This window comes from Delphinus delphis, chromosome 4 (genome assembly GCF_949987515.2).
Source record: "Delphinus delphis chromosome 4, mDelDel1.2, whole genome shotgun sequence".
NCBI lineage: Eukaryota > Metazoa > Chordata > Mammalia > Artiodactyla > Delphinidae > Delphinus > Delphinus delphis.
The window spans coordinates 22,722,117-22,738,755 of NC_082686.1; the positions used below are offsets into that span (position 1 = coordinate 22,722,117).

A 16,639-nucleotide genomic window follows, 5' to 3' on the forward strand; every position below is an offset into this window, starting at 1 on the left:
TGTTTTTTTAAGGGAACATTTTGAGATAAAGAAGCAAAGACACATGAAGCACACACATACACACGAACACATAATACATATTTGCATATACATATATGTATACTTAGTATTGCCACTCATTTATTAAATGTGATTATTTGAATCATAATTTATATCATTCAATTGGAGAAAGAGAATTATTTTTCAGCTTACCTTTATGCATACTAATGGCTGATCTTTTATATTTCTTTGAATATGAGAATCCTATTTTAAATATCACTGCTGTATACAATAGTGATTTTTAAAAAAGGACAGGAGAAAAAATCAAAGCAGTACATTAGTAGTTTAAAATGTTTACCAGACCTTAATATGTAGAAAAAGGAGCACATGAGGTGGCAACAGTAGGAAAAAGTAAGAGCATTATCTCCATGGTACACACATGTTACTAAAGAGCTGAGAACCAGAGTGGTACCAGTCTCTGAAACCACTTCTGATCATGCCAGTCCACGGTGTTCATCCTCCCCTTGGAAGATGGTACTACTGAAGAAGGCATTAGAACATTTCCAATGAAAGAATCTTGAGCCATTTAGTCTATAAAGGAAAAGCTCTATACTCTCTTTAAACTCTGAGTATATTTATATACAATAATAGAGAAAATAGTGTTCATAATAAAAATTTTAATAATATAAAATAAAATAATTTTTAATATAGTTAAATATTGTTGGACATGATTTCAAAAATTTTAGGGGAACAAAATTTAAATATGTCTTCTAAAGATCCCTATCATTTAAATTCACTATACAAATAATCATGATGGTTAGCCCATAGGGATTTCTCACTGAAATTAAGAAGAATTTGTAAGCTATGTTCTAGCAAAGATTTTATTTACACTAAACACTAAAGTGTCCAGAAGAGTGTATTTTTCAGCAGTGAGATGGGTTCTAATGTTTTAAAGTGTCTAGGATCTATGAATACTTTCATCCACCTGTGGATTAAATTCCTATAAGGCACTCATGAAATATTCATGTTTCTTTTCTCACTCCTCACAAACATCTTCCCTATATAAATTAATTTCATTTCTTCATAACCTTTATATCTGTGATTCATAAAATTATAACCACACAGAAAAGCTCTTTATTTTACTAAAAAAATTTTTTAAATTATTTGTATAAAAGCTCTGTCATTACAGCAGAGACAAGGCTGAGTACAGAATTTTGTATGAATTTGTGTCTTCATCTTGACATATGTGAGGAAGTTTCCAGCAGACAAGTAATTTTACTTAATACTGCTATTTCACACAATTTTCCCCTTAGTTTAGTTCCCTCTATACTTTTTTCTACATAATTTAAATTCATTAAGATTTCAATTATATATGTTTGTAATTTAGTTTGGGTTCTTTTTATGGGCGCACTGGAAACAGTCCAAGACATTCTTGTTTTGAATTTTAACATACAGACCTCTTTCCCCTACATGCAAATTCTAACAGATTTCCTTTAACTTAAAATGTGAAATGACTGTGGATTACATTTTTCTTCCTTTTTTTGCAATTCATAAGAGTTTATTGCACTTGTATTTAACATAGATGATTTTTGCAGTCAATTTTTCTTTTGCCTTTCACCATGTGAAATATAGCCATTTAGAAATGATAGCCAATTTTATTTAGGCATATTTATGTTGGAAATAGTATAATCATAAAAATATTTATTGTAAAGAATCTTAAAAAAGCATTGGAGCTTATTAAGTTTTAAAAATCTTTAGCAGCTTAGAGCTGACACTAAATAATGATTATTTTAAATTATTTCTAAAATTGTGAAACTGAATAGTATGACATGTGGAGGGAAATCCAGTTTCACTCAGGCAACTATAAGTAACATGGATTCAAAGAAACATTGGAATAAAAATCTTAAAGTGTAATTTGAAATGATGTTAAAATATCTTTTAGCTATTGGGAAACTACAAAATTATTTTTAAAAACCCACAAAAAACAGAAAACAAGCAAGCAAACCAGAACACCCTTTTAGACCCATTTCATCACAAGTGGTAGGCAAAAAAGTTTGCTGAGAAATGATATATTACATGAAGTAGCTATCACAGATTCATGTCATTGGATCACATGAATTCTTTAATCATTGTTTATGAAAGATATCTGCTAATACATCACGAAAGAAAATGTATAGCAATATATGTTTTGAGAACACACATAAAAGAAAAAACACAAAGATAAGAGAAAAAGAAAAAAAGAAAATTCATTTTTTATAGTTAAACCACTCTGTGTGTGTGGTTTGAAAGGAGAGGCGACAGAAAAGACCTAAAAGTATCATCATGTTATATGCAGTGATATCTCCCGAGGTGCATTTCCAAAAAAAAATTAAAAAGGAAGTTTTTAAGTAACATAAAGACATATCGATTATTTCTTTATTTTTAGTGGCACCATAACACAACATAGAAAACTCCCCATAAATTTAGGAAAGTCACAACTTAGATAACATCATAATATGGCAAAATGCATGTGAAGAAATATTTGTGTGGGCTTACTCTAGTTAAAGTTTGATACTCATTCTCATTATTTTTAATCTATATTTTATTTTATTTTTATTTATTTTTTTTTTGTGGTACACGGGCTTCTCTCTGTTGTGGCCTCTCCTGTTGCGGAGCACAGGCTCCAGACACGCAGGCTCAGCGGCCATGGCTCACGGGCCCAACCGCTCCGCGGCATGTGGGATCTTCCCGGACCGGGGCACGAACCCACGTCCCCTGCATCGGCAGGCGGACTCTCAACCACTGGGCCACCAGGGAAGCCCTACTCTATATTTTAAATAATCACTGGCCTTCTTTTTAAATACTAACAAAAGCAAAATGTTTCATACTCAACAATGATCAAGGAAGAAATTTTATAGGCAATAACTTTCACAAAATGTTTCCATTAACAATTACTTTCTTTTTGAGTTTTGTAATTCAGATTAAAAGAAGCCCAATCCTGTATATTTTCATTAAAAAATTAATTGACAATTAATGAAAATATGACCTCTTACATTATTATGTACTCCGTTTAGAGATGTAGCACTGTACATATACAACATGTTCCTCAATTACCAATGAAGAATCCAGGAGCTATTGAATAACCTGAAATCTACTGCATAACTAGTGGGGTCTTAAACAACAAAATTTTAGGTGGATATCAAATAGCATGCTTCCCATTATAGAACTGGTTGGATCAAATTACTTTATGGATTCTAATAGGTTCTTTTATGCAATGCAGAAATATCTACCAATAAGCAGAGCTGCCATATTGAATAATACTGACCTCATAATAAATGTAAATAGCTCTTCTTGTAGTTGTATATGATACAATATATGCAACCTTACACTGTGTCCATAGCGAATGGCCTTTGTTATTCTGGTCCTTGTTGAGAAAAACTGTCAAGTTTTGAAGTTTAAGCTTATATTCAAAATTTCCTCTGAGTATGCATATGACACTAGCCAGTTTCCAAGATAATTGTGATATTTTTTCCTCACTAGCCACGCAATAAAGCAGGGAATTTAGCTTATTATAGGTACTAATCATTACTCAGTAAGAAACATTGATATGCTCATTTTTCTAAAGGGGAATTGTCAATATTATAACCATCAATATATTAATGAATTAATTTTAATATAATATTGTCTGTGCTTTAAAACTTGAAAAAGCCCAAATGTAAAAATTATTACACAAAAACAATAAATATCTGTATATAAAGATGAGATGGCAAGTGGAGGTAAACTGATTAGACCTACAGAACTCAGGAAAGTCTCAGAAATTTTAAGTCCAAAACATGGGAACAAAGAAATGGATGATCACCAAACATTTGAACAACTGTACTTTCACGTTCTTGTCTCAGATTTAAGGGAAGGTGAATTCCTCTCTCTCAACAGAAGATGAAAGGTTTATTAACTAGATAAAATGAACCAAGAAAGCTTAGACTATGGGGTTATAAATATGAGGGAGTTTGGAGCTGATGAGCTGGCAAAAATTTGTGGGATACCATCTAACATAAACTGCTTTTCCACAAAGCTCCAGTAGTCAAATATGTAGATAATAACTAAAAATCCTCAAAAAAGATATCTACAAACAGCTGACATTTCACAAACCTTTGTTGATGGGGAATCATAAACCCATCTGATCACAAAGCTTGGGAAGCCCTGCCCTTGCAAACGGAGCCTAGTGGTGTTTTTTTTCTCTTTGAGGTATACACATCCAGACAAGGATCACCAAATATTTGAGAAAAGTTTCCAATATGAATGACAGAGAATAAAATCAATAACAATAATAACAACAAAATAAGTCTAGGAAAAAAATTAGGGAACAGAAACAACTTTGAAAACAGACTATAATTACAATTAACAGAGAGAGAATATATAGTACTCATGAAATATGAAATGATCAGAGAATGAAAGATTTAGAAATTTTAAAATTGACAGAAAAATTGAAAAATATAAATGTTAAAATGAAAAAAAAATAGTAGAGTAGCACTAATCTTCAACCTATTTCAATTTAAACTTCTATTCAAAACCAGTTTGCTGATCTATCAGACACAGGCATGTATTGTATAAATCCAAACACACACTTCAAAACAATCTTGGAAAAGATGCTTATTGAATACTACTTTTCAAAAAAAAGAAAATGGCTTTCTCTACCATATAAATTGATTTTTTTCTTTCAAATTTTACTTAAACAGATTCTTTGCTAAAATTAAAGCCTGGATAAAAAGTTTGGAATTATATGTAATAATGAAGCATGCTCATAATTTTTTTTGTGTGTGTGTGTGGTACGCGGGCCTCTCACTGTTGTGGCCTCTCCCGTTGCGGAGCACAGGCTCCGGACACGCAGGCTTAGCGTCCATGGCTCATGGGCCCAAGCCTCTCCGCGGCATGTGGGATTTTCCCAGACCGGGGCACGAACCCGTGTCCCCTGCATCGGCAGGCGGACTCTCAACCGCTGCACCACCAGGGAAGCCCGCATGCTCATAATTTTAACTATAGTGTTTACAAACTAAATACTATAATGTTAAAATTACATCTAAAATTTAAATATACACACTGAAATTGCATCCTGCAAAGCCACATTGAAGGTTCAGTGGAACTACACAATGACAGGACTAAAAAATCCAACTGTGTATTTATTTCCAAATTGTAATCAATAACTATATCCCTTTATTAGTGAAAATGGCAAGAATTTGGAAAAATAAAAGTTTCAATGGAATTTTATTTAGATAATGCTCTTATTTTCAAATAAATGTTATCTCCCTTATTTTCAGGAACAAAGGGAAATTCTGCTATAAGCTTAGACCCAAATAAAGCAGAGCATGTAATAATTTTGGTAGACATGGAAGGACCTCTATGTGTGATTCTAGCTGGCTAACCATTTCACAAATCAAAAGAAAGAGATTATGTTATTTGAGAGAACTGTTTTATGTTCTGTTAAAAATAACTTGATATTTTAAAATATTAATTTTTCATTTTGAATTTGAAGACTGAAAAATGAGTAGCTGTTTTGCAAGATTATGATTTTCTCTTCATTTGTGCCCAATGAGGTGTATAGAACACACTTACAAAATGTTAAATGATATGGTAATGAATGTCATGTAGCCCTCCCAGCCAAACAGTGCTACACCTGTAAAACATGATTTTCACTCAAAATTAAATGTCAGAATGACTCACATTCTATATTTGAATAGTTTAAGTTTTTGATTTATGATTTATTCACAATTATCTATGCTTTGAAAATTAGTTTTGTGTCACATCAGTGATTGGGATGGTCAGTAAGGCTTCAGCTAAATCTTGGAGAATATAGTAATAGGTCTAGGCTTCAACTGACCCCTAAGCCTAGGACCAGGTACAGAGTGAGCAAGTGTAATTCATAGGAAATTAATTAGTGAGTCATTTAGAATCAGAATCTACTAACAGGAAAATTATGATGCTAAAATTTTCCTGCTGAATGACATTACAATCAAGTGAGAACTGATATTTATTTCTATGTCATGATATCAGCAATTAGAAGCAGATACATGAACAGTATATAATGAATTACAGATATTTATGAACAAGGAAAAGTAACTAAACATCCACTAAACTAATGTAAATTAGAAAAACATAAAGCCACTCTGAGGGCAAAAAAAAAGTAGTAGCTGAAACGTTCATGACCATATGCACGTGTCTTTTCATAGATAAACCTAAATCTATCTTTTAACAAATGCCTAAAAGGCAATGAGTATAATTATGTTTTAAAAAGCTCTTAAAGTTTAAGATGAATGATTAGCACAAACTATAAAACAAATACACAAAATTAGCATTTTTTTCACTATTTAAAAGTATATGAGTGCCTTAAAATATATCTTCAGAGTTTCAGCATAGGGTTACTTACACAGCCAGAGAAACAAGTTTTCTAAGTACAATTACAGATTATACATATCATTTTCAAAAGTCTGTGTAAATGTACATATTATCTCACAGAAAAGAAAGGCAAACTCTAAACTATCAAAATTGAAGTGGACAGGGAGATATGAAACTAGAGGAGTAGCAATGGAACTGCATTTCTATCAATTCTGCAGTCCTGTTGAAAACATCACTGGTATTCAGATAACTGAGAGCTTTCACACAGACTGATTTTGAATATCATCACTGGGAAAAGAAGATATGAGAGAGATTTGAGGATGGGACTCCTGCATGGAGCCAGGAACGTCTGAGTTCTTGGATGAAACTCAAAGTGTGAGCTAGAAAACACACACATACACACACACACACACACACACACACACACAGAAGACTACTGGCAACTACAATTTGTCTGGCTTGGCCTTGAACCAAATCCTAGTTTGATTGGGCGGGGTGAGGTGGGTAGATAAATATTTGTTTGACAATCAGTAACTATAAACCTGCTCTCATAGTACTCTCATAGAATACCGCAAATCAAGAAATTAATTTAGGGTGCTCTGGTGCTTCCAGCTTTGTAATGCTCCAGGGTAATTTCCAGAGGCAAACAATATCTTCTGTGGAAGAATACATCCAAACCTAAGGCCTTGCAGGATTCCCAGTAAAGAAGATAAGCAAAATAAGAGATCACAACCTAAAGCCATAAAATATACTAGTAAATAAGCCACTCTGAGTGAGAGTCTGCTGAAACAAGCCAATGAACTAATAGAAATTATGTAAATTAAAATGTGATCATTGAATTAAAAACTTAATAAGAGGTTGAATGGCAGATTAAACATAAGTGAACAAAGAATGAGTGAGCTAGTAGACAGAGCTGAATAGCATAATAAAAGAATGAAACATAATAAAATATATGTAAGGAGATATGGTATTCTAAGCTTTCAAATAACAAGTTTAGCATGTTACTTAGATTTTCAGAATAAAGGAATGGAGAGAATGGGAGAAGAGAATATTCAAGAAGGTAATGATATAATATTTTCCACAGCTGATGAAAGATAGGGATTTTCAGATTCAGAAATCAAACTGAACCCCAAGCAGAACAAATACAGAAATCCACATTAAGACATGTACTATTTATTAAAAAAATGACAACTAACAGCAGACTTCAAAACAGTAACAACGGAAGCCGGAAGAGAATAAAATATTCTCCTTAGATTACAAAAGGAAAGTAACTATCAAGTTTGATTGTATACTCAGCTGAACTGTAATTTGAAAACAAAGTTGAAATAAGAACATTTTTAATATAAATCTTTTGAGAATGAATGAAAGCTATGGATCTCCCCTCCAGAATATGTATATATGGACAATTACAAAGTTGAATACAATTTTTGAGATTCTCACTATCTCTGAAGCCTGTTCTCTGCTACAGTTCATATAACTTTCACCCTTAAATCAAGCTACACCAGAGAGGGTGTACTTGGGCCACATTCTCTAGCTCCCTTATAATAATGTTTTTAGTAAAGTACCCTGATTCTTATGTCTGTAATGCATTGAAGCACAAAGGAAATAAGCTACTATGTAATTATTTTTGTCTCAATTGATATCCTTTTGAAATCATCAATTACTACATCATATAGTCTCACAACTCACGCACACACAATATTTATCATATATTTTCTGGACTTTACTGTCATGCTGTAGTCTAGTCAACCATCCATATATGGGGTGGAATGAACAAACATGCTTAAAATGTCTGCCTTGTTTTTCCTCCCTTCCCTTCCCTTCAGCTTTATTCTTTTCTAATAATAAACTTTCAAATAACAGTGATATTTCACCTTTCTAATTCATATTTAACTCTGTCAGGCAAATTACCCCTTAAATTATCTATAAAACTACCTCCCATTAGCTATCGAAAACACATCACAACAATCACACACACACACACACACACACACACACACACACACACACACATATATAACTCATATTCTACAAGGCAGTAATTTGTGTTCCACTTTCTCAAGTCTTAACTGAATGAAAGATACAAAGTCCATAATAGTTAATAGTGTAGGCTTTGGAACCAGATTTCCTATCTGGGTTTGAATTTTAGTTTCAATATTATTCATCCATATGACGTAGGGATAAGACACTACACGTTATAGTCTCAGTTTTCTCCTTTATATGGATTGCCCTCAGCTTTATTCTCTGTAAAACAGAATATATTGATACTACCAAATTCTTCAGTTTGTTGACTATTGACTTTATTTTCAGTTCTCACCACAATGATTGCAAAAGAGTGAATATTTGGGACTGAATTGTATTCCTTCCCCCCCAAATTTATATGTTGAAGTCCTAATGTGATCCTTTTGGAGGTGGGGCCTTTGGGAGGTAATTAGGTTTAGATGAGGTTATGAGGGTGGAGAAATTAGTGTTCTTATAACAAGAGGACTAGAAACCTGAGCACGCTGCACACTTTCTCTCTCTTTCTCTGTCTCCCTCTCTCTTCTGTGTCTGGACATGGTGAGAAGGCGGCCACCTGCAGGCCAGAGAGAGGGTCCTCCTAGGAATCAAATCATATGGCACCTTGATCTTGCACTTCCCAGTCTCCAGAACTGTGGGAAATAAGTATCTGTTGTTTAATCCACCTGATCTAAGACATTTTGTTACAGCAGCCTAAACTAAGACAGAAATGTTAGCTATCTTTAATGTTACATTAATTGCCTAATCACTGATATTTTGCCTCAGCAAGGAGGAACAACATGATCATTTTAGAAGACTATCTATATACAGTGTGAGGTGGAATGAATATATTTTCAGAGTAATTTCACTCAAAACATCATTGACAAATCTTCATGTACTAAATGAGAATTTGCTCGCTTATTAATATAAACCAATTTTGTTTCTCAAGTCAGCTAATAGATGACTTGGAAATATCCTAGAAAACATTTTGAGGGCAAAGGAACCATATTTAAATGTTCTGATGATTTATTTGACAGAAATATTTTTCAATAGAAAAAAATCAGAAATAGTGCTAAATAAAATAAGATCATAAATTCTTAGTTTTGTGTATACACATATTCATAACTATATATAGATACATACATTGCAGAATTTATTATACCTCACAATTCAAACTTCAACAAGATTTTGATCTATGAAATTAGATCAGCTTTTGGGATTTTATTTAAAATAGATACATAATAAAGAGGATATTATAGGAAATATGGAGTTGTCAGCTAAGATTCCCATTTGCTGCCTAGCTGGGGATAATTCAGGCTGCAGACGGTTAGGGTCTGTCTCAGGTGCAAAAAGCTGTCTCTAACACAGTTGTACTGTTCCCAGAGAAGCTTGCATCTGAGTAAAGAAAGAAGCAAGGGTATAAAGGACTGGCCATTTTAGCCTAAGGTGGACATTATACAGAATGTAATACTCCTCATTCCAGACTTCCTTGATGGGTGGGCTGAGGCATTATCATGCCTCCAGTACAGTCCAACTTCCCTCCTGCCTGATCAAAGCCCTAATTCCTTTTACAAGATACCCTGCAGTCCAAACTAGATCTCTGTGTCTGCTACTGGATAATAAAATATGGAACAGTTGATACCAAAAGTAGAGGTCTCTGATGAGGCAGGAGATTTGATAGGGTATTCATCAGTGAGTTTGATGCATTAGGCTTTTGAGATGTACAGAGGAAAATGGAGCTTAGGCACTAAATGGTGCACAAGGCTGCCATGCCAGCATTGAACTGGGACCTCAGCAGAAAAGGGCACTGCAACAGGTCCAAGCAGTGGTTCAAGTTGCCCTGCCACTTGGGTCATATGACTGATGCAGTGAACCTAATGTTGTTTGATGTATTAGGGATGGGAAGAAATATTCTGTGGCATTTGTGGTCATTCCCAGGGGAGAATCACAATGAAGTCTCCAGATTTCATGAGCAAGGTAATACCATATTCTGTGCAGAATTATATACCTTTTTAAAAAATTCCTGGCATGTAATTGAGCAAGAAGAAATGACCGGCTAAGGGATCACAGTCAGACCACATGGCCATGTAACTGGAGCTGCCCATCAAGACCTGCCTACTGACCCACTACATCTTAAGGTCACGTTGCTCAATAACCATTTATTATAAGTGAAGTGGTCCATCCAAGATGGACAATGTTGCCTTGAGAGATCCTCATCCAGTTGATTGAGGTTTTGTGGAGCCTGCGTTGCAGTTCAATGATTCCATTTTCCCCGCTTTTTTTCTCCCCTCTTCTTTCAAAGATGTCTATCTCTAATAAACACCTTGCTGCTTCTGTAGACACAAATGTATTGAAAGGGGGATATATAACAGATTCACCTTACAGAGACTCAATAATAAGGTGCTATAAAATAACCCTTTCCCTTCTCCCACCTCTACCAAATTTCATCATTCCCTCTACCCTCTACTCTTGTATATTTTGGCACTTGAAATACTGAAATGAATGGGCATACTAGTTCCACTCATGGAATTTATAAGCTAGGAGAAAAGATAAATCAGAGATTTGTAGTATAAGAAGTAGAATATGATATAATGTAATATATTAAAATATAAATACAATATAATGTAAGAAATATATTGTTGCTTGCTGGAGACTCATTCTGGGGGAAGAGAGAATTTTAGTGTGAAAGCACTTCCAAGAAGGACTGATTGTGAGAGCACATTGTAGGTTGGCCAGGGTAAAAGGGTAATTCTAGGCATTGTTAAAAGGACGTAAGCCTGTCTGGTTGGAAAAATGTGAGCAAGGTTGAAGCATCACTTTTAAAGGAAACCGTAGTGACTCAATGAAAATATGTGTGCTTAAGGTAGAAAGTTTAAATCTAAACTATGTTATATATTCTAACATTCAAATTATTGATTTAAATTTTACAGAAAACATGACTATGATTATGCATTCCATATTTCATATTTCTATCAGCATAAAGCATTTGCTATTCTGATCTTTACTATATCTCTTTATGTTATTCTATATCTTTACTATATCTTTACAAAAATGGTACATCTCTTAGCTAAAGGAAGAGCAAATGCCAGACACACATTTTCTAGATTGTTAGGATTGGTTCCAGTGGGATTGTCCAGCTTGTCCCTGGCTAACCTTTGCATTTATGTTTTTCTCTTAGTTACATATTTACATTCCTGCCTGTTAACCAAATACTAGGGCTACAAGATGAAACACTTAAAGATTTGAGTTTTTATACATGAAATGAGATCACCTTCTCATTTGAGATATACAGTGTAAATTCAACATTAAATAAATCAGATTACTAAAGTGCACTTAATCTCAAGAAGAAAAAATGACACCAGTCCAGCAACAGGAAGTTGTGTGGAAATGCATGGGCCTGCTTCTGCTGTCTTGGAATTTTCAACTGCGATAATTCATAAAGAGAAGAAAGAGATGGAAAATACTAAGCAATTGAGAAAATGTTAGGCATCCCCCGCAGAGTTGAATAAGAGGCTGAACTGGCTCTGGAACCTCAGTCCCAACATTCCAACCCCCAAGCTCACTGCATCACACTCTATAAGCAGAAGGCGACACAGAGAAGAATTCCATTGGAATAGTGTACCTTCCTCCCAGGAGAGATCTCTCTTCCCTTCTGGCAGGTGAGGATAACGCAAATGGATGAACAGATCCATTGGATTTGTCAGCAAAAAGTGGAGGTGGAGGGACTTTGGCATTTCCATCCTCATTTGGAATTCTTGTTTTTACAGAACATTAATCTGTCTTCTGGAAGAGGAAACCTGTGAGGCAGTCTAGGTTCTTATATTTCAGCTTAATAAGGATGTGGAACTTTTCCCCAGGTCAAATGGATACTCCATAAAGTTGATGGACTACAGTTACACTCAGAGCAAAACCTACTGAGACAAGGGTGAGGAGGTCAAGCTGAGCAGTGTTCCATCTGAGGACACTCTCTCTCCAAAAAGTCTTCTGGTGTGCTTGCACCCCACACATGCATCCCCAGGAGACAGGTACTTAGATGTGGTCTCACAGAGAGCACAGGTGGCAGGCACAGCCCGAGGAGAATTACAGCAACAGAAAAATAAGAGGTATTTGACTCCTTTTTTCTCTCCGAGAGAAGATGTAGTTCATGCCACCTTCCCACTCTCAGCTCCCCAGGATAAGATCCAGCTGTATGGGGGCCAGAGAAAATATGAGTGCTAAACTGGACTTTATAAGTTTTAAGTTGTGCGGGATTTAACTGAATGTATTTGTACTTGAAGAGGACCATAAATCTATAGTGTCTGCTAAAGATGTTAAATAACAGAAAGGGAGATTTCCCAAAAAATGATGAAATGAGTAATTGGATTAAAAAATCGTGTTTGTACTACACTGAGTTGAGATCATGCAGTAGTTTGGTTACATGATTGTAACCTGATTCAAGGAACTTATTAACATATCTTTGAAAGAAGAGTAAGCCGCAAAAAAGAAAAAAAATGTATCAGTGCAGATATTTCCCTTATGTAAAGGGGAGAAAGCTCCAGCCATGGGACTTAAAGTATTTTGGACTTATTGGCAAGCTTTAGGCTGTCCTAGTCTGAAACCATTAAATGCCATATTCATGTAACTTTGCTTCTGACATTAGAGACTCACCAAACACGCTTCGGACACATTTTCTTTCCTATGTAATATACACACGTACTCATTGTATAGACTCTGAATGCCTCATTTCTGGGATAGTGATTTCTCACAGCAAATCACCAAATGTTCTTTGCTATTATATACCACTGTTATAAGCATGGAAATTTGCTTCTGAGCGATGTATACATGGGGTACAAAATCAGGTTTTTGAACTTGAAAAACTTGGCCAGTCCAAAGCCATGATAAATTCTCCATGGTGTTGCAACTTTGTAAGAAGTCTTGGGAAAATCTACTCACCTCCTCCCTCTAACCCAGGGTTGAGGGGCAGGGTGTGGCAGTACTATTCTGCCGAGTGTAATTTCTATCGTGTTCAGACCTCACATTCCGTTTCTTCATGTCTGTGATGGAGTGCTCACTATAAATATTCTCTACTGTCAGAAATATCTTCTCTTTCTGTCTCTCGCCTTTCACCCTCTCTTGTTTTCTCTTTCTTAAAAAAAATATGACTCCTACATCTAGGATAATCATTTCTTTTACTAGCGTCCTTGAACTCACTCATTCATTCTTTTTGGGCATGACCTTTATGCATCTTCTCTCCTGAACCACATAGCATGTATACAAAGAACATTAACTATCCAGAATTTCTCATCATTAAAAGCAGTGGTAAGAGCTGACCTGTTTGAGGGCATTATTTGAAGAATGTGTAAATGATTCATGATTGATTGACAAAATTCCCAACACTTCTATCAAAACCTATAGTTACTCTTAGTCAAAACTGAACAAACAGGTGCCAACACAGGTGAGCCTCAAATGATTTTATCTGTTCTGTCTCCATTGTCCACTAGGACAATTCTTCCCAGGAGGGCTCATGCCTTTTATAGAACCTTCACACTACATGTTAGGGTCAAGGCAGAGCCAGCAAAGGAGGAACACTCTGCAGCAGTACTTTCCTCACTATTTTATACTGTCGTTTTGGACCACGTATTGCCTTTACTGTACAATATAAGCATTTTATTTCCATTCAAGGAAACAAGCTCATAAGTGTGTGTGCAATTAACAGAGTCCAACTCTGGTAATTTAGTATTATTCCCTAATTTAGTTTCTTCTAATAATGGAGAAAAAAATCACATATTCACATGATGAAATTCTACGTAAGTGAAAAGAACTGTTGCAAAGTGTTCTAACTTCTCATAGCTAGCTAATTCTATTATTCAAAATCTTATGACACACAGTAAAAATTTGAGTTTTCAAAACATAATTTTGAAGGAGATTTTTGTATGCAAGGTCAATTTTTATAGATGGCTTTATGAGTATATATACAAGACATACATTTTACAGTATGACTTTCACACCTACTTATGAAAGAAATATTATTAATAAATAGAAAACACACACTTGATAATATTCAGCCATCAAATGTAACATGTCAGCAATTTGTTTTCAAACACCCAAATTTTAAATACTAACTTTTCCCCTGGAATTAAACTTTGGTGATTTTGCTATACTTTTTTTTTTTTTTAATTTTATTTTTGGCCGAGCCAAAAGGCTTACAGGATCTCAGTTCCCTGACCAGGGAGTGAACCCAGGCTCATGGCAGTGAAAGTGCCAAGTCCAAACCACTGGACTGCCAGGGAATTCCCAAAACTCTTTAATCTTTACTAAAGATGGAAACTTTTCTACTCTTTATTAAAGTATTCTTAAGAAGAATAAGACAGTGGGAACGTCTTTCCAATCCTATCTCATGAAAAGAAAGAAAAATAGCATGTTGAAGGAAACTAAAAAGCTAATCACACAGGTATGTTGAAGATCAGCTTGAATTAACCAACACACTTTGAAATCATTGACTTACTTTGAACTCCATGGGAGCGTACTATTTTCCAGGTTTCTGATGCCACTTCTTTAACATCCACTTGATAGTGATTAATAGGCACACCTCCATGGGAGTCCGGCTTGCTGAAAGAAACCTTGGCTGTGGTCTGTGACAGCTCTATAATCTTCACTCCATAGGGATTGGATGGCACATCTACAAAGGAATAAAAACAAAGGAAATATAACCCAGGTAATGTGGATGGCCATTATTAAGACTTATGATGCTCTGAGCACTAGGAATAAAAGAAAATTGCTGCCTATATCACTTAATATATTTGAATCGCAAAGCTTGCATAAACCGCTGAATGATCTCTTCAAATTGCAAGAAGGTATACATTAGTCAATCTTTATTACTATAGAAAATAAAGAGTAAAATATTCAATATCAAATTTCATTTATTGAGAGAATAATTTTACTTCTGCCTTTACTATACAATATAAGCATTTTATTTCCATTCAAGGAAACAATCTCATGAGTGTGCATGTGTGAGTGTGTGTGTGTGTGTGTGTGTTTGTGTGTGTGAGAGAGAAAATGCAGGCACAATTAAAACATAAGAATAGATTTTACTGAATCATTAGCATAAAGAATTATCTTTTGTGAAAATGTGAGATTTATTTCCATTTTGTTTATTAAAATTATATTAATAACTTGGTGGCAAGTGTTAAGTTTAGATAAATTGTCATTATGAACTAAATAAAACTGTAAACTATCTTTTAAAATTTTATTTAAGTATCAGTTAATTAAAATAAATTAGATATTTAAGTTTAATCCCTGTATTTAAAGGAGACAGCTACAAAATTCTTCTTCTATGTGTTTTTGTATTAATCCATTACTCACATTATTTCAAACTCAAGAAGATATCCTGGGTGAAATTTCATTTTATTTTCTAGTACGCAAAGCTTTATAAAGAATTATCTGAAAGGTCAAACAGGCAACAGAAGAAAATAAGAGGGAAAAAAGTCTTGATGAGGAAATCGATGAAACCTTTGCTCTGGAAACATGAGTAATTAGAGGCATGTTAAACATTAAAGGAATTTCTCTCGGTCCTTTCTGTCTCTCAATCTCTCTCTCTCTTTTTTCAATATCACATTTGAAGAAAATCATAAAGATTGGAAATTTACACTTAGTTTATATAAATTATATGCATGTGTTATATAAATATGTAAATAAAATATATAGTTCCATCTCTAGAATTAGCTCTACAAAAAGAAAAAAAACACTTGATTGAAAATAATGCAGTAATCGTAAATTTTTATTCTGATATAACCAAACATTCATATAAAAATCTCTAATGGCTGTCAAAAGTCAAATGTGACTTATTTGCTAAAGTTAAAAGAGAGCACTGTAGGTCAAATAAAAAGACACCTTATAAATGGTACTGGGCAAGAGCCAAGAAGGCAGGTTTATGGCCTTTTAGATATTAATATTGTAAAGAAATGCAACAGTGTATAGTTCAGCTCTAATTAGTAACTGTAAATTATTTGGAGATCCTATGAAGTGCATTATGCTGTAACTCTAAGGTTCAGAAATAAATGTGCAGAATACTGATGCATCCCAAAGTCCTATTGCTATTAAAATCTTATCTGGAAGTAAACATTTTAAATTATCTTAATAATTTATTAAAGTTGTCATAAACATGATCATAGTTTTAAAAGTTTCTTTAATCCCTGGGTTATAACTATAGGTTCTTTTCATCTGTAGGTTTGATCTAAAGTTTGAAGAGGAGGAAAAAACACACACACATTGATTGTTCTGAATAACACTACCAATTCCTCACCTCATGCTGAGT

At 34.3% G+C, this 16,639-nt stretch overlaps 1 protein-coding gene across 1 annotated transcript in view; it reads right to left on the reverse strand.

Annotated features, from left to right (window-relative positions):
• Positions 1 to 16,639, reverse strand: part of NCAM2 (neural cell adhesion molecule 2) — a 206,082-nt gene that overhangs the window by 71,043 nt on the left and 118,400 nt on the right. Inside the window, exon 11 of the mRNA XM_060010114.1 lies at positions 14,831 to 15,004. Coding sequence (XP_059866097.1) covers positions 14,831 to 15,004 — 174 coding nt within the window. The remainder of the gene's footprint in view (positions 1 to 14,830; positions 15,005 to 16,639) is intronic.